The sequence below is a fragment of the Dendropsophus ebraccatus genome, chromosome 7, assembly GCF_027789765.1.
Source record: "Dendropsophus ebraccatus isolate aDenEbr1 chromosome 7, aDenEbr1.pat, whole genome shotgun sequence".
NCBI classification, from domain to species: domain Eukaryota; kingdom Metazoa; phylum Chordata; class Amphibia; order Anura; family Hylidae; genus Dendropsophus; species Dendropsophus ebraccatus.
In genome coordinates this window covers 36,459,937-36,484,399 of record NC_091460.1, presented here as the reverse complement: position 1 = coordinate 36,484,399, position 24,463 = coordinate 36,459,937, and the positions used below count along the sequence as shown (strand labels likewise).

The 24,463-nt window shown below is 45.9% G+C and overlaps 1 protein-coding gene across 1 annotated transcript in view; it reads right to left on the bottom strand.

Moving 5' to 3' along the window:
• Positions 1-22,626, bottom strand: part of NAT8L (N-acetyltransferase 8 like) — a 40,591-nt gene extending 17,965 nt beyond the window's left edge. The window contains exons 1-2 of the mRNA XM_069977316.1: positions 22,248-22,626; positions 15,127-15,291 (exon numbers count right to left, since the gene is read on the bottom strand). Of these exons, the coding sequence (XP_069833417.1) occupies positions 15,127-15,291; positions 22,248-22,626 (544 nt within the window). The remainder of the gene's footprint in view (positions 1-15,126; positions 15,292-22,247) is intronic.
• Between the last annotated feature and the right edge of the window lie 1,837 nt (positions 22,627-24,463).

The following is a 24,463-nucleotide window of genomic DNA, read 5'->3' as shown; positions in this document are numbered from 1 at the left end:
ATTACTGATATATCAATTTGTCTGCAGTTTGCCTATGATTTCTGCCCCCCCCTCTCTCTCTCTCTCTAAGATTACTGATACATTGATTAATCTGTAGTATCTCTATGATTACTGATATATTGATTAATCTGTAGTATCTCTATGATTACTGATATATCGATTAGTCTGCAGTCTGCCTATGATGTCTGCCCCCTCTCTCTCTCTAAGATTACTGATATATTGATTAATCTGTAGTATCTCTATGATTACTGATATATTGATTAATCTGTAGTATCTCTATGATTACTGATATATTGATTAGTCTGTCGTCTGCCTATAGTTTCTGCCCTCCTCTTTGCTGTGACAATGTAGCAGCTGCGGGGCATGTAGCGGAGGTTGTTTCTCATGTCTATACGTTGGTTAGTAATTAATAGGCACAATGAGACCAGTGGCTTGAAATGACTAATCTACAGCTCCTCGGTGCTCAGTAAATCAGTATACAAGATTTCCGGTGCCGCTTTGTGCTTGGTTAATCCTCCGATTTTAAATTTAGAATCAAGCGCAAAGGTTATAGGCCTGAGAAAATATCACCTTTTCCTGAATTCTAATTTGCTTGAATTTAGGCTGGGACTACATGGTCACACCACCAATGGTCGCAGTGTTGCCTGCCACTACTAAAGGCAGTCAACGGGGTTACAAGTTGGTGCAACCAAAGCCCCACAGTTGCCAGAAATCCAGGTGGGGACAATTTTTGGTTGTCGATCACAATGCAACCACCACGATCTAACCCTAGCCCACCGACATGCACACAGGGACACTATGAATCAGATTATCCTGCTGTGGATATAAGATTGTAGCTTCTCCAAGCTACACACAAGCTTGTTTGTCTCAGTTGAATAGGTACATAATTTCTATACAGAAAAACAAGTGGTGGCGAGGCACACCTGGCAACACTTATCTCATAAAAAGAACGGATCGTATAGGATAAATCCAATTACATCTGAATCCTAAGAAAATGACACAGAAGCGGATTCCACCTGTCCCCATTCAAAGCAAGATGTAGAAAGAGTGGATCAATGTGGCCCTCTTTGCTGTGGTCGATAAGAGTCCTGGAGAGTCCAGCTGAGCCAGTGACCTTCCTGGAAACCCACATCCATGGCAACATAACCACTTCTTTTCGACATATCAGTATGAGTAGGTGGTAGTGGCGCCAAAGGTAGTGGAAGTCATGAGCATGTGCACAATGATTCTTGCCTTCCAAGACCGCCTAATAGTTAAAGGGGTTGTCCAGCTAAAATGTTTTTCTTTCAAATCAACTGGTGTCCGAAAGTTATATAGATTTGTAATTTACTTCTTTTAAAAAATCTCAAGTCTTCCCATACTTATAAACTGTTGTATGTTCTGCAGGAAGTGTTGATTTATTTACATTCAGAAACAGTGCTCTCTGCTGACATCTCTGGCCGAGACAGGAACTGTCCAAAGCAGTAACAAATCCCCATAGAAAACCTCTCCTGCTCAGGACAGTTCCTGACTCTGCCAGAGATGTCAGCAGAGAGCACTGTGACAGACTGAAAATAAAACAACATTTCCTGCAGGATATAAAGCAGCTTATAAGTATGGGAAGGCTTGAAATTTTTTAATAGAAGCAAATTACAAATCTATATAAGTTTCCGACACTAGTTGATATGAAAGAAGAAATTTTTTACCGGACAACCCCTTTAAGTTGTAACTATTAGTTAACTGCAAAGTCAAGTCTTCACAGCCTTACCCACTGTCCTATTAATGCGTATATGTCATAGTGAAGGTACCTCTCTTGGACCTCCCTCTTCTAGACTGGATTGGGGGCCAAAGAGTAGTTCAACCATACAGCATGGCCATAATCTAGGTAAAGTGCCCATGATCTAGGGGAATTGGTAGTGGATAAATATGTGATGATTGCTTCAAAGGGTGTGGAGGTCATAAGCATGTGCACTATAAACCTTGCCTTCTATAAAGTGTGGTTCTCAACCATGCAGCATGACCATATATTACATGGTCTACCATAAGAAAACCAGTCGTGAATAAATGTGGCCCCTCTCATTTAAGTCTTAAAGTCATGGAGAGATTTTTAGCCACCTCTTTTCTCCTGCCATGAGGACGGGTGGGTTGTTGATCACTCCAAAGGTAGTGGAGGTCACGAGCATGTGCACATGAACCTGCCCTTCCATAAAGAGTGGTTGACACCATGGAATAAGGTCATACAGCATGCCCATAAATTACATGGTCTACTATTGACCTTGTGGTCACCAACCAGACAAAACCTTCAACATGATGGTTACCAATGGGTCTATATTTTGGATAAACAAACTGCCCTTCAGACAGGTGGTTTGTGGTGATGGCTCCAAAGGTAGTGGAGGTCATCAGCATCAGAGTGGTTCTCACCCATGGAGCATTAATATACAACATCCCATATATTACACAGCCTACCATTGACCTTGCTGTCACTAACAGACAGAACAACTGCCTAAGAGAAACCCTTTGGGTTTACCCATCAATGGTTCTATATCTTGATCAAGCCTAATATTAGATATCCATGACCCTCTGTGAGGCTGACTGAAGAAGTAGGCGAGGTGCACTCATTCCTTCATAGCCAAGAAATATCTTTATGACTGAAGAGTTTGCAACTAAACATGTCAGAAATATAATTTGTGACAGTGACAGAAATTAGAGATGAGACGGAAACAGATGTGGAACGTTTGAGGTGATTATTAGAATCCTGACACTTCTAGAATATTTCTCTGTCTCTGTTTTGCATGTATTAAAATAAGCTCATTAAAACTTAGCACTCAGTATTAAAGTGGCACTCCTATTATATCCCATTTACAACTCAATCTACGCTCTTACTGCAGTAACAGATGGATGTCTTCGGGGGATCGCTTTGATGAGGATGCGTGCAATGGAAGATGTTAATGGGCTGCTGAATCAGTATATGCTACGTATTCTCCCTGTTGTGTCTATTGGCCGTTAAAGTGAATAATCCATATAGACAATCCCTTCTAGGATCTGGCTACATAGCAGGGTGGTGTAGTATGGATTGCCTCCAGATACAATGCTTAGCAACATGTTGATCTGTGGATACTACAAATATCCATTAAAGCGTCTCTGTACCCACAATCTGACCCCCCAAACCACTTGTACCTTCGGATAGCTGTTATAATCCAAGTTCTTTCCTGGGGTCTGTCCTGGGGTCCGCAGGTTATTGTCGTAAAAAACAACTTTTAAACTTGCATCACTGTGTCAAATTGGCCTGGCCTAGAGTACCTGTGTCCTAGGCCTGCACCGCCTCTGCGTTCCTCCTGCCCGCCCTCTTCATAGTTAGGGCAGGATTTCTCCTAATTATCGCCTGTCTGCACATGTGCTGGATCATTAAGGCCCATGTGTAGTGTTCAGACAAGTGATGATTAGGAGAAATCCTTGTAGGGACACTCCTAATGATGAAGAGGGCGGGGAGGAGGGGCGAGGAGGTGGTGCAGGCCAAGGGCACAGACACTCTAGGCCACACCAATTTAACACAGCACTGAAAGTTCAAAAGTTGTTTTTTAGGACAATAACTGCATCACCCACCTGCCGAACGGACCCCAGGACAGATCTTGGATTAAAAGCAGCTATTTGAAGGTACAAGTGGTTTAGGGGGGGGGGGGCAGATTGTGGGTACCGAGTCGCTTTAAGTACAGTAAGTGTTGTCTTGTGAGAGACGTCCAGCAACAAGAATGCCCTCCCCACCACCACTCCCTTACATACTCCCAGCCTGTTTGATTCTATAGTGAGGGCAGAATAAATGGCTTCCAGAAGATGACTCTAAGTTGATAGGACTGGTATTAGTTAGTTATCCAACCTTTGGCATCCAACACAATGTTTCATGGTAGCTTTCCCTTAATGTCCGGTTTTCACTCTAACTAGCAATCTTAAAACAGGACTGTATGCCAAGCCAGAGATCTCTATAAACAGCTGTATTGTCCCTCAGTACAGAGCAGGGTGCTGGATCACAAGTGTCATGGGACCAAAAGGGTTTAAATTTCTCCCTGAATAAAGGAGACTTACAGGTCTCTCACTGACCCGCCAGCAAGCTGCACTGTATTGATAAGAGCAATAACCTGGAAACCTAAACTTCTGATCCACTAAGATGAGCCAACTTTCCGAAAGTCTGGCTTTGCACCAACCAGAATCCCGGCATTTAGATTGGTGCAATCCCGCTGCCTGGAGAAGGTGGATGCAGCCCGAGGACTCTCTAGAAAACATGGATCCAGGCTGTATTCACAATTCTTTCTTTATTCTCTACTTTGGATGATCTATACATGTAAGAAGGTTATCCCAACAATAGTCACATTGTCCTGCTGCTGGATCATCAGCGATCAGAAACAATCTGCGGAATCTGGTACCAAGTGTTGGATTTCCTTGCAGCATCACCACAGGGGAAAGTAAGCATTACACAGTACCCTTTGAAATGAATGAGCTGACCATGTAATGCCTGGCTGTGCTGGGTCCTCCAGAGCAAGACACACTCTTTGTAACGGCTTTCCACTTATCATGGAAACATTTTCCTCACTATTAACTTTTCTTTTTTTTTAAATTCTTTATTTTGGGTTACATAAAGGAGGCGGAGCAGCAACAACACCACTCCTCCCCTCGATAAATGACATCATAACATGTACAATTACTGCGAGTCAAAAGAAAAGGCATATACAGCTTCAGCTACATACAGATATAAAAAAAAAATAATAATAATAATAATTAACAGCCGTACTTTGCAAACCATACAGCATAAACATGTACAACCTATCACGGTTTGGCCTAGAGTTGGAGGGTCATCACCGCACCCCCTCCCCTGCACCCGGTTTTGTAATATACTATAGGAAGCACTCAGCCCCAGAGAGGGGCCAGCCCCGTCTTGGAGAAGACTAAGGGCAGAGGCCAAGAATAAAAGAACCGAGAAAATAGAAAGGAGACCAGAGAGAGGCACCAGGAAGAAAGGAAAGGAAGAAGGCGAGCCCTCCTGGTGGGCAGAGGGTAGGGGGAAGTGGGGAGATGGATGGGAGAGGGGGGATCAGGTAATGGCAGGGAGGGGGGAGGAGAGGAGGAAGGGGTTTGGTGCGGGACGATGGGGAGAGGGCCCCAGCCTCGAGTAGCAAGACTCTCCTACCACTTCAACCCCGACCCGTCCCGGCAAGCAAATTGGCATACTCAAGAGAATTCCTGAATTCCATCCATGGAAGCCATGTTGCCGTAAATTTGGCGTTGGTCTCATGGAGGGAAGATGTCAGATCTTCCATATACAAAAGGTCATTCACCTTAGCAATCCAAAGCGAGATAGGTGGGGCAACGTCTTTTTTCCAGTAAAGGGGAACACAGGCCCGAGCCGCCATCACCAGGAATCGCAGCAGAGAAGTCCTGTATTGTTTCAGCGGGATTGAGCAATGATGCAGGAGGAATAAGGCCGGAGTCAGGTCCACGGAAACTGCCGTCACTGTCTTAATAACCCTCCTTACCTCCTCCCAGAAGGGGGACAGGACAGAGCACGACCAGAGAACATGAAAATGGGTACCTTCCGAGGTCCCACACCGCCAGCACATTGGGTCCACCCCTGGCCAGATGGAGTGTAGCTTCGTGGGCACCCTGTACCACCTGGTGGCAATTTTATATCCTGTTTCCTGAAAGCTGGAACACATGGAGGACTTATGGATTAAAAGCAGAATTCTGTCACGCTGAGGGTCCGATAGGGACAAGTGTAAATCTTCCTCCCACTTGAGAAGAAAGTTAGGTGGTCCTTGGTCGGGAGGTGTAAGTAACAGGGAGTACGTCAGGGATAAGGTGTGTCTCAGTGTGCCCGTTTCCATACAAAGTGCCTCGAAGTCCGTTAGTGAAGTGGCATAAGTCGATGCGCTAGGTAACGTGTGCAAGAAATGTCGCAATTGAGTGATCCTCCAGGCCCCCAATGGGGCGGGCTCTGAAATCTCACCCAACGCCTCAGCGGAGAGCCACTCCGAACCTGTGCGAAAGGCAGTGACTCTGAATCTGTTCGCGCCTACCCACGACCGGAAGATCCTGTCTTCCAGGCCCGAAGGGAACTCAGGGTTACCCAACACTGGGAAGCAAGCCGACCTGTGCGGGAGCATGTGTGTGCGGCTAGCAGGGGCAGCACACGCAAGAATGGTGGGACCAATTGTCGGGTGAGTGCGGAGACCAGAGGCGGCAGACGGGTGCAGCCACGGGAGGCAGCCAAGCGGGACGCGGGTGAAAGACTGTTCCAAAGCCACCCATGGTTTCCTGTCCCCGTGCCTGCACCAGTCCACCACCCTAGTAAGAAGCGCGGCCCGGTGGTAGGATCGGAGGTCCGGCAGGCCCATCCCCCCTTTAGCTTTAGGTTGACATAAAAGCGTCCTCTTCAGGCGCGCTGGCCTTCCATTCCAGATAAAACGTATCTGCAAGGAGTCCACTGCCCTAAAGAAGGAGACAGGAATAGCTGTGGGAATACATTGGAAGGGATAAAGAAGTTTGGGGAGTACAGTCATTTTAAATATTGCACATCTCCCAAACCAAGAGAAGTAGCCCCTGGACCACGCCTCACATTGTGCTTGTATCTTGGCCAATAACGGGGGGAAGTTCAAAGAGTAGAGCTTACGTAAATCAGCCGGGAGTTGGATCCCCAAATATGTCAAAGCTTCCCGGGCCCATCGGAAACGGAAGGCAGACCGGAGCGCACTCACCACCCCAAGCGGAAGGCCAACATTCAGCGCCTCCGACTTAGAAAAGTTTATTTTAAAATTCGACACCTGAGAGAAGGCCTCCAATTCCCTCATCAAATTTGGAAGAGAAACCGTGGGGTTGGTGATGAAAAAAAGGAGGTCATCCGCGTAAGCGGCTATCTTGTGGTAGGTGTTGCGCACCGGTATGCCCCCCACGTCCGGAGCCGCACGAATCCTGCAGAGCAGGGGTTCCAGGGTTAGAATAAAAATTAGGGGCGACAGGGGGCAGCCCTGCCTGGTGCCATTCAAGATAGAGAATTCCTCGGAGAGGAGGCCATTCACCCGGACCCGAGCCAGAGGCGCACGATAGAGGGCGCGTACCCAGTTGAGAAAGTTATGGCCCAACCCCAGATACCGCAGGGACTCCATCATGAAAGACCAGTTCACTCTATCAAATGCTTTTTCCGCATCTGTGGATAAAAGCATGAATGGTGTATCAGTGGACTTGGCTTTCTGGATCAAGTTAATCGCTCTGATGGTGTTGTCCCTGGCCTCTCTGCCCGCCATAAACCCCACCTGGTCCGAGTGAATGACCCCCTCCAGCACCAAGGATAATCTGGTGGCCAGGATTTTAGTAAAGAGCTTAAGGTCGGCATTTAGCAAGGAAATGGGACGGTAATTACTACATAGCGAACTGTCTTTCCCTTCTTTCGGGATGACAGAGATGGTGGCTCGCGTGGTATCCAGGGGCAACTCACCCAGGTCGGAGACTGTGTTAAAGGCTTTCACAAAGGGAGAGGCCAGGTATTGTCGGAAAAGCTTGTAATAGGCTAGGGAAAACCCGTCAGGGCCGGGTGCTTTCCCGGATTGTGAGTCCTGGATGGCCGATAAAAATTCCCCAGAGGAGATGGGCCTCTCCAGCTCCCCCGCCACCTCGTCGTCTAACCGAGGCATGCCCGATTCCGCAATATAGGTCTGGATGCGGGTTGTGAAGCTGTCACTACCTGTGAGGGGGTTAGAGGAGTCTATAGAGTAGAGTTGTGCATAGAAGCCCCTGAATTCCTCTGCAATGGCTGCCGGTAAGTGTAATGATGTCTGTGTCGAGGATTTAATCATGGGGATGTAGGAGCGCGCCTGTTGTGTGCGCAGGGCTCTTGCCAGAGCCCTACCTGGTTTATTGCCATGTTCATAATAATACCGTTTGCATCTGGAGAGGGTGGCCTTCGCGTTGTGCCACAAGTGAGTCCTCAATTCCTCCCGCTTCTGCAGTAATGCCCCTGTCGTGTCCACATTTACAGTCCCCTTGTGTGCTGCCTCTAGATCCCTCAACTGTCCGAGCAATTTCTCGGTTTTAGCCGTCCTCGCCTTCTTTAATCGTGCTCCATGTTTTATCAAAATTCCGCGAATGACACACTTATGGGCCTCCCACACCGAAAGTGGGGAGACATCCGGCGTATCATTAGCGGGGAAATAAGATTCCAAAGTTGACTTTATCTCCTGTTGCACCACAGTGTCGTGCAAGAGGGAAGTGTTAAGTCGCCACTGCCATTGTGGAGCGGGCAACGAAGGAAGGTCGAGGCGTATTTCTACCAGGGCATGGTCCGAAAAAGTGATGCTGTCTATCTGCACGTGAGAGACTATAGGCAAATCTCTGTGATGAAGAAAAAAATAGTCAAGCCTGGAATAGGTGTTGTGTGCGGGTGAGTAGAACGTGAAATCCTTGTCAGATGGATGACACATTCGCCACGTGTCAACCAGCCTATGGTCGTGTAGGAGGGAACGTATGCGCCGCAGGGCTGAGGTGCTCACGTGTGAGTGTCCCGATGAGGTGTCCAACTGAGGCTCCAGGGCCACATTCAAGTCCCCTCCCAGAACCAGTGTCCCTTCCATAAAGTCCTCCAGTGTGTCCAGCATCTGGGAAAGGGTCGTCCCCTGATTAGTGTTTGGCAAATAGAGTGAAGCAAACGTGAATGTGCTGGCTGCAATGCGACCCTTGATCAGCACCATCCTACCTGCATCATCGCTCAAAGTCCCAAGATGTTCCCAGGGAAGGTGCCGCGAAACCAGGATGGAGGAGCCACACGCCTTTGGATTGGGTGAATAGCTATGGTAAGTAAAAGGAAAAGTTTGGTTAGAGAGAGTAATCTGGTTAGATGCAACAAGATGCGTCTCCTGTAAGAACACCACCTGTAGTCTCTTTTTTCTCAGGAGATTCATGAGTATGGAGCGCTTGCCCGGGTCATGTAGTCCCTTAACATTAAGGGAGCCCACACGGAGTGAGCCCACTGAGGACATCTCGCCCACCGTCCACCACCCGGGAAGGGAGAAGGGGATAGGAGAAGGGAGGGGAGGGGCAAGGGAGGGGGTTAAGATGGGGTGGGGGGTAGGAAGAGATGTGGGGGGAGTGGGGGGTGTAGGGAGGAGTTAGTGGGTAGGGAGTAGAGAGTCTGGGGTAGGGTCAAGAAAAAAAGCAGAAGAGTCAGAAGAGGGGGCGCTGCCCTGAAGAACCGACTGGGAACAACCCAGAGGGGTAGAGAAAATAGAGGACCGGAAAGCCATGGGGGAGATCCGTGACCAGCGACCGTCTGAATGGACGGTATCACCGAGAGGCGTCGGGCCACCCCATCCTCCCGCAAGGGAAGGATACAGGCGGACCGAGAGTCACCCCCCGGGGCACAATACTTAGAACGGTGCAAATTTTAAGAAACATAACTGAACATGAGGTGTCAAAAATACAGTGGACCATGAGGTCTCATAAGGCAACATTAATGGGGGCGTGACCTGTCTCAAAGGGGAGTGGGGACCATATACCCCGGTATCCTTCCGAGGGGTACAAAATCTGGATGTGTGCATCTAAATGTACAGCAGCCACCAACGTCAGGGGGGGAGAGACGTGTAATCATCATAAGGTTGCCCTTAAGAAACTCTGAGCAATAGAGGGAGAAAACTGTGCAGGTACTATCCCCTCCCTCCTCCCCGTACTGCAGCTCGGAAAGCCCCACCAACAATAACCCAGTGTCCCCCTAAACCTGCGAATGACAACAAGGCCTACATAACAGGGACCCTTGTCCCACCCGCCTTGGGAGAGCGTGCCACGTTACGCCTCCATTGGGAGTCCAGCCGAGAGATCCCGTCCTATTGGTGAGGGTTCCCTAGACCGGGCAGCAGGGGGCCGATGACGGTGTCCCCCGTCTCCTCTACGGGGTCTCGGGTATGTTGCAGGCAAGCGCTCCACTGACATCCAGTCGGGAATCGGGATCGGTGCGGAGTCGAGGAAGGAGAAGAGGCCAGGCAAATCCTCAGGTGACCGCAGAACGTGCGTGCGTCCTTCTCTTTTCACCACTACGTGGAACGGATGTCCCCATCTGTATGACGCACCACACTCTTTAATGCGTAGCAGTAGCGGTTGCAAGAGCCGTCTCATGTGTAAAGTCCGTGCAGAAACATCAGGGAATAGTTTCACCACAGTGTCTTCAAATGTAATATCTGAGCCCATGTCCCTGGCGGCACCCAGGATCAGCTCTCTATCCGTATAATAATGCAGCCTGCATAGAACGTCCCTGGGGGTATCTGCATTCAGCTGTAATCGGTTCACTCTGTGCACTCGGTCAATAGTAAAGGTAGCTTCACCCGGACGGCTAGTCACCATATTAAATAACAGTGTGACCCTAGATTAAAGAGCGTCCTGGGCACCCCGCTCCTGCAGGCCCTTGATCCTCACATTATTCCTCCTCCCGCGGTTTTCCTGATCGTCCAGTAACATGGCCAGGGATTGCATATGGCGCCTGTGTTGTGCCGCCTCCGACTCCAGTGAGGAGACCCTCATGGTCAGGGTCTCTATAGCTTCCTCCGCGGCGGTAGTGCGGGAAGATACGCCCGCGACCTCCTCTCTCACCCCCTCCAGAGCCTGCTGCTGTGCAATCTCTATACGGTGCACCATGGAGTCCAAGTCCTGTCTGGTGGGGAGTCCCTGGATCAAGGTCCGAAGCAGCTGCAGCTCTGACCGGACTACCTCACTCGGTGAGTCCCGTTGTGGGGAAAGCTGGGCATCAGGCCGCCCCGTGAACAAATCACCGTCCACCGTGAACAGGTCTGGAGGGGATGCCGCACTTACTTCTGGTCCCAAAGGCCACCGCGGTTCAGCGCGGGTCTCGCGTCCCAGTCCAGATCCCCGAGGGTCCTGCGGCCCAGTGTGTGAGGGAGGATCAGGCGCCATGTTGGAATGCTGCATACCCTGTGTAGCGGGCCGGAAGAAACGGTCGATACCGACAGCTGAGGCCGCCGAGCGTGTCACCGGGCGGTTAGGGGTGTCAGCGGGTGTCCCCTGCGACTTCTGCATCCTCTTTAAGGCAACTGAGGCACCAAATGGTTGCTTTGTCACGGCCGCTGGGACGGAGCTCCTAGGAAGCACGTCTTCACAGCTCCATAGCTAAGCCACTCCCCCAACTATTAACTTTTCTAGTTTTTCTAAAAGAGGGAAACCCTTCAACATGCATTGTAATACTATGGATCAATGGCTCCAGCAAGAATAGTATAATATTCCAGCAGCCACGGTACTTGACATAACTTTATCTAGAGGAATCTGGCATCTGACAGGGACCCAGGCATCTTATCTGTGTGAATTCTCCGTATTTTTCCTTGTCCCGAGCCGCCCCATGCCACGCTCTCTGCTGGTTTGTTTGCTAGTACAGGAGCGAGATGAGAAAAGTGACACTAATCTATTTACACAGAAAGACTCGACTTCTCCTTATTCATCATACTCCGGCCTAGCAGGCAGCTGTCATCCAACTAACCTGTTCTCTAGCACAATAGACAGTAAACTAGAAGAAGTGGCTAAAGAGCATTGGCTGAGGTCATTTATCATCTGGAAAATATTCCAGATTTCAGGATTTCCAATTCTAAATGTGATTAGAATCAAAGAAAATTAAAAAAGTTACTGTAAAGCGTACCTGTCACGAAAATGAATTAAAATTAATTTCATGGCACTGTGTGGTTACAGAGGTTTTGGTTCTATGTGAGTGACAGGAGAACTGACCATACAATGCGAGCACCCCAAGTATTCTCTGCTACTGAATTAGACTTTCTACATCGCTCCTGTAAAGTCCTAATATTAGCACCACGTCTTTATATTATTGTATTTATAAAGCATGCCCACCTCTATGCCACAAGCTGGAACCAAAATCAGGAAATTTCCGTGCATTAGAATGATTATATGGGAATCAGCAAATCTAATTTATTCCCCGGCAATCATACATACTGTCAATTCATAGTGAAGTGCTCTGCTAAATGTGTCTCTGGGCAAGTTGCTGTAAATTAAGTTAGCTTCATAAATGAGAAGCCGCTGTGAAATCAAATGTAGAAGTAAATGGAGATATTTATTATAATGCTGGTGTGTGCCCAGAGGGGAGGGCTGGTCAGCAGGTCCTGCCATCATCTGCTTTACTATACGGGTAGTATGGGCAGTGGTATTCCCTGTGTAAGGGTGTCCTTCTTAGGTTTCTAACCATCTATATTGTCACTTACTATTGCCTTTAGACTGCTACGCATGTTTGGCTTAAGGGGTGCTCCATTTTGTTAAAAAAAAAAAATAAAAAATTCTGACGTCAGTAAAGGTTGGAGTTCTTTGATCCACAGAAGTTTTCAATGAAGAGAGAACAGCATTAGAGAGCTTATAAAACCCTCTTACTGATAAAAGGGTTGAGCACAGTGCTGAACGTCTATTGGTCATAGTACTCTGTACACTTTGGCTGTGCCAGGTCAAGACAACCATCAATAGTAAAATCTTATTCAGCTAAAAACCCCATCAAAGGGGTCCTACCTTGTCACACTTATACAACTTCAAAATGGTGACTGTCCTTTCAAACAACTTCCCTCCATGTTATAGCCTATGTGATTTCTAACATATCTGTCGACCACTTCATTTATAAACAATAGCTTTATACACAAAAAAAAAAAAAAAAAACTGCTGCAAAGTCTTGGACACTAGGTGCTTCACTCCTGTGTACAATCTGCTGTCCACTGCCTGTTGTTAGGGTATGTCTGTCTCTAGTAACAGATAAATTAAGACAGAACAAAGAAACAGGGGGGGCAGGACTTAGCATGTGCTATGTGCAGGATAGAATCTGACAATGCCTGGGCTCTGGGCTCTGTAAGCTGTGCAGGTTTGCCTGCTAAAGATGATTCACAACGTTCTTAAAAGGTAAATCAAGGCTTTCTACTTATCTCTGATCCCTTATAAAGCTTAGGGCAGCTGTGGCTTGTGCTCCTATTGCTTTATGTTCACAGTTCTACAGTGTAATCTTTCTCTCCATCCTCCCTTTCCAGTATGGCCATTCTATTCTAGTTAATATTTGGGCAAATGGTGACTCTGGGCAAACACATAAAGGAAATCATATTTGGGGTAAGCTAACTTGAGTTGCCTTTCTTCCCTCCCACCACTTCCATTGTGCCCCTAATTGGAGAAATACACAGGAACCAATCAAATCAATGGATATAGATTACATGAATTAACACAAATATGATGCCCTCTTGGCCCATGAAGTTAAGTTGACATATTACCTATATTATCCACCTAGAGAGGGATTGTCTGTCAATGATATATGTACCTTTATTTCCAATGACTGTGAACACTCAGTTACACCCTCACTATTACAATGTTCGCAATGTTCAGAGAAACCGGAAATGGTCTGTTCACATATTAAACAGGTTCTAGTAAAATCTCACATTGTGTGGCCCTATCATAAAGCGAGGCCTTCTATGGTATAGATCGGTGCTAGACATCACTGTAGAGTTTATGATCATACGGTTAGGTTGGTGATCAAGCAATGAGACCATGTCTATGTTTCTATAGATTCCATTGACTTCTATGGAGAACACGGATTACAATGAACATGATCAATTTCCCTCATTGGGACAAAACTCTGATCTCATTTCTTTGTCAAATAGACTGCAAAACTGGCAGCGTCACCAGTCACACATTCTATGTAGATCAGCTGTAAAGCAGAAACGTACATTAAACAAACATATTATCAGATTAAAGCAGGAGCTACTTATCTGTGGAAACAAAAGGTTAAACGGGAAACAATCCAACCTGTCTGATCATTGTTTCCCCAGCTGTGAGCTATCCAGAGGCCACACACAATAGATTGTGCGCTGACCCCATGTGAAGGCCCAGCACTGCGAGGGGAACAATGCTCAGCAATAAAGTGCAACTTTACATTAACAATGGATAATAACAATGTAACATGTAAAAGCAGAACATTTCCCCCGACCTTAACAAGCCATGAAATGATTCACTCTCCTTTGTCAGTGTGCAATGCTATAGACTATCAGCCGACTGTGGCATTGTCTACTGGAAGAGCCAGGTGTGTAGGACAATATGCTATACTATTGTTCAGTATGTGATAGATAGATAGATAGATAGATAGATAGATAGATAGATAGATAGATAGGAGATAGATAGATAGATAGATAGATAGATAGATAGATAGATAGGAGATAGATAGATAGATAGATAGGAGATAGATAGACAAGAGATAGATAGGAGATAGATAGATAGATAGGAGATACATAGATAGATAGATAGATAGATAGATAGATAGATAGATAGATAGATAGATAGGAGATAGATAGATAGATAGGAGATAGATAGGAGATAGATAGATAGGAAATAGATAGATAGATAGATAGATAGATAGATAGATAGATAGATAGATAGACAAGAGATAGATAGATAGATAGATAGATAGATAGATAGATAGACAAGAGATAGATAGATAGATAGATAGATAGATAGATAGATAGATAGATAGACAAGAGATAGATAGATAGATAGATAGATAGTTAGGAGATAGATAGATAGAAGATAGATAGGAGATAGATAGATAGATAGATAGGAGATAGATAGATAGGAGATAGATAGATAGAAGATAGATAGATAGAAGATAGATAGATAGGAGATAGATAGATAGATAGATAGATGACAAACCCGACTCTGCTATCTATTTATACTAATACACATTCCTTAAAGTTGTTAGAACTAAAATCAAGTTACCAGATATTACAGAGACCACCCGTGTTATATCCCACCACCCCCAGGACACATACATCATTGCCCCCCCCCACCCCCACCTCCCGCCAGGCAGATAAATAAATTAGCACATACCTACCTTTCCAGCTCATACAGCGTCCAGGATATGTGATCGCTGGCAGCCAGATATACACAAAAAATAACCACAAAATCAGGGTTGCTTTTCCTAGTCTAGACAGAGGAGCATGCATGGAGATTCCTGGACTTAAAGCAAAAATGAAAAGATGTCTGCGCCATTTCTCAGCGTTGCCTTGAAGCAAGAATAAGATGCCTGCTCAGGGGTGATAGGGGGCTCAGCGTAGAAGGTTCCTTTATGTACAGGGGGGTTATACTCACCTGGCTGTTTCATGTAATATTGTTCAATATCAGACATGTCCGTGCGTAGAGCACACTCGAGATGGTGGAGGATAATTTTTCTACTGAAGTAGTATCTCATGCCCAATAGAATGATGGGCATACAGGACGCCAGCACCAAGGAGTTGGTCACAACAAAGCATATTACTATGGAGATAAGGAAGAAAAATAAACGATACCTGTCAGAAAAGAGAATTTAGTGTTGATTTCGGAATAGAAAATCCCAAACAACAAGAATCAGAGAACACAGGTTATATATGACACAATGCAATGGACAATATACATAGATATACACACATCAATACGCATGTAGCAGAGCTGACAACTCATTGGAGATTTATCAAACATGGTGTAAAGTGAAACTGGCTCAGTTGCCCCTAGCAACCAATCAGATTCCACCTTTCATTCCTCACAGACTCTTTGGAAAATGAAAGGTGGAATCTGATTGGTTGCTAGGGGCAACTGAGAAAGTTTAACTTTACACCATGTTTGATAAATCTCCCCCATTGTGGTATAAAAACTTGAGTGGATTTGCACAGGACTGCAAATTGACCTACAGCATTCTTTTAACCTAGAAATTTAGATACAGCCCAAATGTGTTACTGACAAAATCATATCTGCTACCTCATTAAAGTGAAATCTGTCAGCTCCATACCATTCTCAGAGCAAGAAGCCTGTCTGAGCTGCTGCATGCATGCCTCATCCCTCCCCCACCCCTCCTTGTCTTGATTGCTTAATGAGCCCTGGACATGCAGGGTAAGTAGCGGTGGAGGAGTGGGGAGGCATGCATGCTGAGCATAATATAGACCTTTGAGTTAGTGATCTGTTATGTATGTTACAGTATGATATGCTTATTTCTTTTCAATAGTCTAATTTTGCATCGTTATATAGTAGAGATATTTGCCGTTATATTTTTTTGCTGCATAGTTATATAATAGAGATATTTGTTGGGGGATTCTGTCAATTTTGGTGGGGTCTTCCAGCAATCTAAAGCAGACCATACATATTTAAAAGCTGTCTGTTCTTCTTGTGTTCCCCAACAGCTATTCCTCCCAACAACCCCAATATACATGCACACTTGGTTTAGCTGAGCGTGAATGTAATTTCCATAGGGAAAGGAGGGAGATCCATAGTCAAGGGAATACAGAAGAATTGGGTACTGAGATTTAGTATGTCCTGTCCTTCTCTCCCCGACATTATGTGTTGGGAAGAGTCATGGAACTCCCATACACATCGGGGTGTCAGTCTGTCCCATACAACTTTTCTCTAGTGTGCATGAGGACCATCCAAGATGGCTGAACCTAACATTGTTAGCAAGGAGGGCTGAATATCAAGAACAAAAGGACACAGAGAGAGGTTAGTTGGGAGAAAGATCAGAAGCAACGTGAAAAAATATTACTTTACAGAAATCGTAGTAGATGCCTGGAACAAACTTCCAGCAGATGTGGTAGGTAAATCCACAATAACAGAATGTAAACCTGCCTGGGATAAGCATATATCCATACTAAGATAATAAGAAAGGAAATACTTAAAGGGCAGACTAGGGGGACCCAGGGGTCTTTGTCTGCCGACAATCTTCTATGTTTCTATCTAGTCCTCCACTATTCATTGCCCATAAAACCTTCCATGATAGATCAGGCTTCCATCAAAGATTTAATCTAGGGGATGAATGGACACAACCAGAAAATGATGGCACATCCAGTCACAATTGTTTGCTCTGCTCCTGCCTATGGCCAGCTTCATTTTTTAGTGTTTATCATGGCTGTCACTATCCTTCCATCACATCATTGGAGACTGTTCTTGTATAATTGTGACTCCTAGCTGCAATAGATAATGGTTCTGCATATTGGATGACTGTGTTGACCCCACTAGGTAACATGGGCCTCTGCAGTCTGATCTATCATGGCCATAACCATGTACATTATATCATCTTATGTCCCAAATGATCTCAACCCTTTAAATCCAAATATTTCCTTCCTTAGGCTATGTTCACACTAGGTATGAGACCGGCCGTTCCGTGACCCCAACCGGGTCACGGAACGGCCGGTCTCTGGCCGGATCATCTCGGCAGGTACTTAAGTACCGGCTGGATGATCTTTCCGGCCGCGGAGCTTACCATAGCACACAGTGAAGCGAGCGGCCGGAGCCGCTCGCTTCACTGTGTGCACTGACAGATCTTTCTGCGTCTGGAATTCACTGAATTCCGGCCGCAGAAAACTGACCTTTCAGTTTTTTCCGGCGCAGTATGGGATCCTGGCCAGAGCGTATGCGATGTGTGTACGCTCCGGCCGGGATCCCATTGCACATAAGGCTATGTTACACACCGCAAAACTACGGCCGTAGTTCTGCGGCGAGAACTACAGCCGTAGTTTTACGTTGTGTGAACATAGCCTTAAAGGGGATTATTCAGGGCTAAAAAAAATGTGTTGTTTTTTTTGTTTTGTTTTTTAAATGAAAAAATTCAGCTTCACTGAATTGCAATACTGCACTTCACCACAAGCCAGGTGTAGTGCTGTTTACAGAAGACAGCAGCCATGTTTTCTCTCATCATGTATTTTTACCAAGTCGTAAAACAAAACCAATAATAGATTAAAAAAAAAAAAGCTTTAAGGCCCTATTCCACGGAACGATTATCGTTCGTATTCGGCCGATATCGTCCGCTACGGACGATAATCGTCCGGTGGAATAGAGTGCAACGATCAGCTGACATCGTTCATGTCGGCTCATCGTTGCAGTCGCTTGTTTTTCAACATGTTGAAAAACAAGCGACTGATATAGCAGCGATCTGCTGCCGTCGCTCCGTTGAATAGGAGCATCGGCAGCAGACGCTGCTATATCCTATGGGCTGCCCAGACGATCAGCGATCCCCCGGGCAGCCCCCCCGCAGCTCCCCGCCGCCCCCTCCCACACTCACCCGCTCGCTGCAGCCGCGTTGAATAGCGGCGGCAGCGAGCGGGGAACGAGGAGCAAACGAGCGCTGAGAGCGCTCGTTTGCTCCTCTAAACGACCTGTGGAATAGGGGCAATAGTGTTAGGGCCCTATTACACCAACAGATTATCTGACCAAAGCCAGGAATGGACTATAAACAGAGAACAGATCATAAAGGAAAGACTGAGATTTCTCCTCTTTCCAAATCCATTCCTGGCTTTGGCTTAAAAAAAATCTGTCAAATAATCTGTTGGTGTAATAGGGCCCTTAATTACATAACAATCAGAAGAGAAAACACATCAGAGGAATCTCCGAGCCAGATCTCTAAGTTCTATCTACCCTCCAAGATGTGACAGGTCAGCCTAGATTCCTGGAGAGTTCAGAGTAAGTGCTGCTGTCACTTCTGCTTGGTATAACCTGCTGCATAACAGATTCTGCACCATGTTAGCTGGCAGTCCTGTAACGCTCCATTCACCCCTGCAAAATTTTACAGAATTTCTGAAAAGCAGTGTACAAGGAAACAAGGTGAAACTGGCTGAGATGCCCCCAGGTTATAGTGCCACCTCCTCAGCAGGTGGGGACAGGTTCTGTGCTAGAACTAAATTGTGCTCTGTAAACTATTTGAAAGGTTACGATGTTATTCGTGGATGGGGTTAAACTGTTAAAGGGATTATCCAGCGCTACAAAAACATGGCCACTTTATTCCAGAGACAGCCCCACTCTTGTCTCCAGTTTGGGTGCAGGTTTTTTAACTTACTTCCATTGAAGTGAATGGAGCTTAATTGCAAACCACACCTGAACTGGAGACAAGATTGGTGCTGTCTCTGGGAGAAAGTGGCCATGTTTTTGTAGCGCTGGATAACCCCTTAAAAGGCAAATGCCCTCCCTGTATTGCAGCATAAAAATGTAAAACATGACCTCAAGATCACTCAACAGGGAACATTTATCCCATCATAAGGCTTCCTGTTGATCCATAAAAAATTGCTGTAAATGTGCAAGCAAGTCTCCACTATAGTCTATGGCATGGTTCCCCAACCTATAGCTTTAGCAAAAGTGGAACTCCTATCAAAGTGCAGCTCCCTCCCTTACAAATGTTACAACCCCCATCATGTCCTCCATGATAAGAATCCGAGAACACTGGTCTATAGAATATATGTCTTTGTAACTTTTTTGGAACAATATCACATAAGGGACTCTCACGGGCTAAAACACTGATGCCTTAAGATCTGTAATATTGGATGTCTGAAGGTCTGGCTCTCTGCTGTACGGCTGTGCCAGGTATTAGGGACTCAGCCCCATTCATTTTATCTTCTTTGTAACCCACAAATAATCATTGCTAGCCTGTCCTACGAATAGGTCATCAACCCTTTTAGAAGCACAATTATGTCCCTATAGCGCATGGGGTGCTGAGGATGAAGGTAAGTTTCTCACCCTTACCCTCAGCATAGATTGTATGATATTAGCGGTTTCATCCATATGCAAATTAGGCTTTTTGGTGCCCTGGGGGCGGGGCTACCACCCCCATGTGTACTGATCCAGTCCGCCTGCTGATATTCATTAGAAGGGGCGGACTAGCTGGGGGGCGGATCTGTGCACTGAGGGTGGTAGTCCCAAAATGACTAATTAGTATATGGAATAAACTGCTAATATAATGGAAATGGTGTAGAGGATGAAGGTAAGAACAGTGCCCTGTGCCCTATAGGGACATATCAGTAAATTAGATTTTTCTAACCTGCTGATAGTTTCCCTTTAAGGCTGGACAGGTCACATCCCCTCCATCCATAGTCTTACTGTTTGGACATGACCTATATCTTATCTATAGGGATCCCCCTGCTCAGAGACCCAGTTTGGACTCAATGCACTCACTTAGCGTCACATCATAGAACCCCTTTAAGACATCTAAATTTCACCATTAGTTTTTTCAGATTCTGCTGATACTAACAAATTATCCAAGCATTTGTCTGAACCACAGTCCCCCATATGGCGAGTCCCTGCACGTCTGTATCCTAAACCATGGGTGGCCTCTGTGAGCTGCCTTCCTATCCCCTATAAGTAATACCATGATATGGGATACATGCAGTGTGGGTCCATATCCGTCTATCAGCGTTATGATACGTATATCTGTATCCGTTATATGACCGTGTATACGTCCCTAATATATAAAAGCTACTAATCTTGTCAAGAAATGAAACGATAAGCCAAAGTGAGGAGGCGTCATGTAGTCAAGACTGAAATGTCAGCAACTTCAATCAATATCACTCAATACACAAAGGCAGTAAATGGAGCAAATGCTTAAGATAGCAAATACAGGATCTATTCATTACAGCCAGGAGGGGTGAGTGCAATGGTTGCATCCCAGGTCACGGAGCGGAGGGGACATCTATCCATCATCCATCATAGTAACTATAAAGCAGGGGCAGGTAGCTCATGGATGGGATGCAGCAGAGCTGGATCCGTCACACTGATACCCGGATAATATCATGACACATGGTGCCGGATAATAAACTCTGCTCTGCTATATCCGTATGTATTTTATTTATGGGATAACACGTGCTGTATCTGCGCAGGTGCAGAGGAGACCATTATTCTACATCTGCATTGTATTAGAGCACTAGGGTGGGGAGAAGGGGGCCAGGCTCCGGCAGGCTTGTCCTCTCATTGGCCTTCATTCCATTCTGTATCTAGGTAACTGTTCCACAAGAGGGGCTCATAGATGAGACCCTTCTTACCGCTTGCACCCATCTAACCCTGACACTCCTGGCTTCCTCTACATCCTGCAGCCCACTGCAACACCGGCAATGCAAGGCGTCTATGAAGCGGCTGCACACTGCAGACCGGTGCCAATGCAATACCCTCCCACAAGCCATGGGTGCCCAATACCCGGCATTAGCAGCATTACAAAGCAATGAATGAACTGCAGCGTGGCACACGGATATATGCATGCAACCAAGTCCCTCTGACAGCCAGAAACTTCCAGGGCACACCCCCTAATCCTGGCACCACCTATCTATCTGCAATTCTTCTAAGACCGCTACATCTCCAACCATACATAAGAGCCCATCACCCATGATATCCCACCCTCACTGCAGCTTGGGGACACTCCAAAAAGTGCCACTTCAATGCAACCAGGTCAGATGTAGCAGATCTGACTATGTTCTAATAAACAGTCATCATTCTTATGTGCCAATGCAAAAGTTTAACCTAGATCCTAGCTCCTTGGCAGTGCTGAAATACTCTGCACCATTAGAATGTAACCTGATCCACGTCTGCACATTAGGTGGAGTGGAACCTAAAGTGTTTTTATTATAATTATTACAGGGAAACTTTCCAAACGACCCAATGGGACGCCTCGTCCGTTGCAGCAGTCCAAACTGGATGGAACCGGTTCCTTTCCACTCCCTCTCCTAGGCATATTGATATCACTTCTTTGTAGAGTATATGGGTCACTCCTCACCAGGTCACCTGGCTCTAGTACCTGACACACACCCCTATGCTCCTGCAATTCAGGACTAAGAAAAAGTAGTTGTACATATTAGATGGAGGCCTTAGATCAGGGGTAGGGAACCTTGGCTCTCCAGCTGTTGCAAAACTACAACCCCCATCATGCCTGGACAGCCTTCGGCTGTCCAGGCATGATGGGTGTTGTAGTTTTGCAACAGCTGGAGAGCCAAGGTTCCCTACCCCTGTCTTAGATGAACGGGCAACATGTAACCCCCCCCAACCCATCTATTACAGTACAGTCAGGAGGCAGCAACAATGTATCAGTTGTAACAAAACAATCAACACAAATGTATCAGTTCTAACAAAACAATAAATACAAATGTATAAAGCTGTAATAAAACAATAAATACATACATATGTATAAAGTTGTAATAAAACAATAAATACATATGTATAAAGCTGTAATATAACAATAAATACATATGTATAAAGTTGTAATAAAACAATAAACACAAATGTATCAAGTTGTAACAAAACAATAAATACATATGTATAAAGTTGTAATAAAACAATAAATACATATGTATAAAGTTGTCAGCATCTGCAATGTCACCAGGTCCAGGAGGCCTGCACTGCAGTTATCATGGGGGGCTAAGAAGTAATGCAGTAGTAGTGATAATGATGATGATGATGATGATGCTAATAACCACCCCCCCCCCCCCTCCTCTACTTACATGTGAGCAGGGCATAGATGCACTGGAGCAGTGGCTGGTATTTTAACCCTCTAAATGCTGAGCTGGGAATCCTCTCTTTAATCCCTTCATAAAATATTCTCCTTGCAGTCTCCTGATCTGAGGGTTCAAATTCACGAATATAAAGCTGCTGCTGCTGCTCCTTCTTCTTCATCACCACCATCATCATGTCCTCATCTGCAGGGGTGCTGCTGGTAGTAGTAGTGCTGCTGCTGGTGGGCACCAGTGGAGAGGTGGCCAGTGAGGACCACATCTGGGATGAGGAGACGATCAGGGGGTCTTTCTGGGGTCCTGCTATGGAGCTGGGATCATCTGCCAGGATTCCACTCTCACAAACCATTTTTGGTGGAATAAAATGCATGCAAATGGCCAGAGGAGAGAAAGGAGGGTGCAGAGAGGGTGAGGGGTGCAGGAGGATGGAGGAGATGTTGCCCAGGCACTGGGGATGCTGTGGACTCTGCAGCTGGCAAGCAGGAAAGAATGTGCTCTGCATTTTACCCAAGTATTTATATTGCAGCAAAGCCGGTACACTCTGCAGCAGGGGCGCCTTCCGGGTCCTAGCGCCGGCCACTTCCACTCCATGTGATGATGGCTGGGTGGGGTAAGAAAAGAATCCCCCTCCTTCCTATATTATTGCCTGCATGTCTGTAGGTTGTCATCCTCTCTGGTTCTTTACCACTGACTATGTAAAAGTTCATGCATCCTGCAGGATATGGAAACTTCTCTATACAGGATATTTTGTATAAAACATATGGATTTTCTATGCACAATTAAAGGGGACCTGTCACACTGACCCTGCACCTATCTCATCTTATAGAGTAGAAGGAGCTGAGCAGATTGATATATAGTTCATTGAGTGTTCATTATGAGCTAACTACTCAGATACTGACAGCTATATTATGCACACCTATACACTTGTCAATCACTGAGTAGGTCCGCCCACTTGACTCCTAAGACTAGATATTTACATGAATCATTGACACATATCCTGGAACTTTTCCCATAAACTATGTATCAATCTGCTCAGCCCCTCCTGCTTTGTAACATGATGCCTGCAGATTGGACTGCATTTTTAGGGTAGCTTCACACACACAGTATCACAGCGCATTTTATGCTGCGGATCCACAGCAGATACGCAGCAGATTTGATCTAATTAACTGAACACAGCATCAAATCTGCTGCAGATCTGCTGTGGATCCTGTACATGTGAATGCACCCTTAGGCTATGTGCAGACTACGTAAGAGACCGGCCATTCCGTGACCCGGCCGGGTCACAGAACAGCCGGTCTCTGAAAAGATCACCCCGGCCGTCACTGCAGTACAGGAGAGATGATCTTTGCAGCCGCAGAGTTCTGATGTTCAGAACTCCCCACAGCACACTGTGGTGCGTGTAGCCGCAACCGCTCGCTCCATAGTCTGCACTGACAGGGTTTTCTGTGGCCGTTATTCAATGTCAGTTTGTGGCGCCGCGAGAGATCCCGGCCGGAGCGTATATTGGGTGTATACGCTCCAGCCGGGATCCCATAGGCAGCAAAGGCACGTAAATTTTCGTAATAATCACGGCCGTTGTACAATGGCTATGGTTTTACGAAAATATACGTTGTGTGAACATAGCCTTAGTGTACATTCACACATACAGGATCTGCAGCAAATCTGCAATAGATTTGATGGTGCAGATTTGATGCTGTGTTCATTTATTTAGATCAAATCTGCTGCGGATCCGCTGCAGAAAATCCGCTGTGATACAGTGTGTGTGAAGCTACCCTTAGGCTATGTTCACACATAGAATTTCCATCAGTCTTTTGGTCAGTCTTTTTTCAACCAAAAACCAGAAGTGGAACTGACAAGGCAAAATTATAATTGCAGTGGATTTCACACTGCAAGTTCCACAGTGAAATTTGTTGCAATATTTCGTACTATTAGCCACTGGCTACTTAACCCATCAGCTGCCGGGCTTTAATGGAGAAGTCCGCCAAAATTTTTTTATTAAAGTATTGTATTGCCCCCCAAAAATTGTACAAATCCCCAATATACACTCATTACGGGAAATGCTCATAAAGCGTTTTTTTCCCAGCACTTACTACAGCATCAAGGCCTCACTTCCTGGATAACATGGTGATGTCACTTCCTGGATAACATGGTGATGTCACTTCCTGGATAACATGGTGATGTCATGACTCCCAGAGCTGTACAGGACA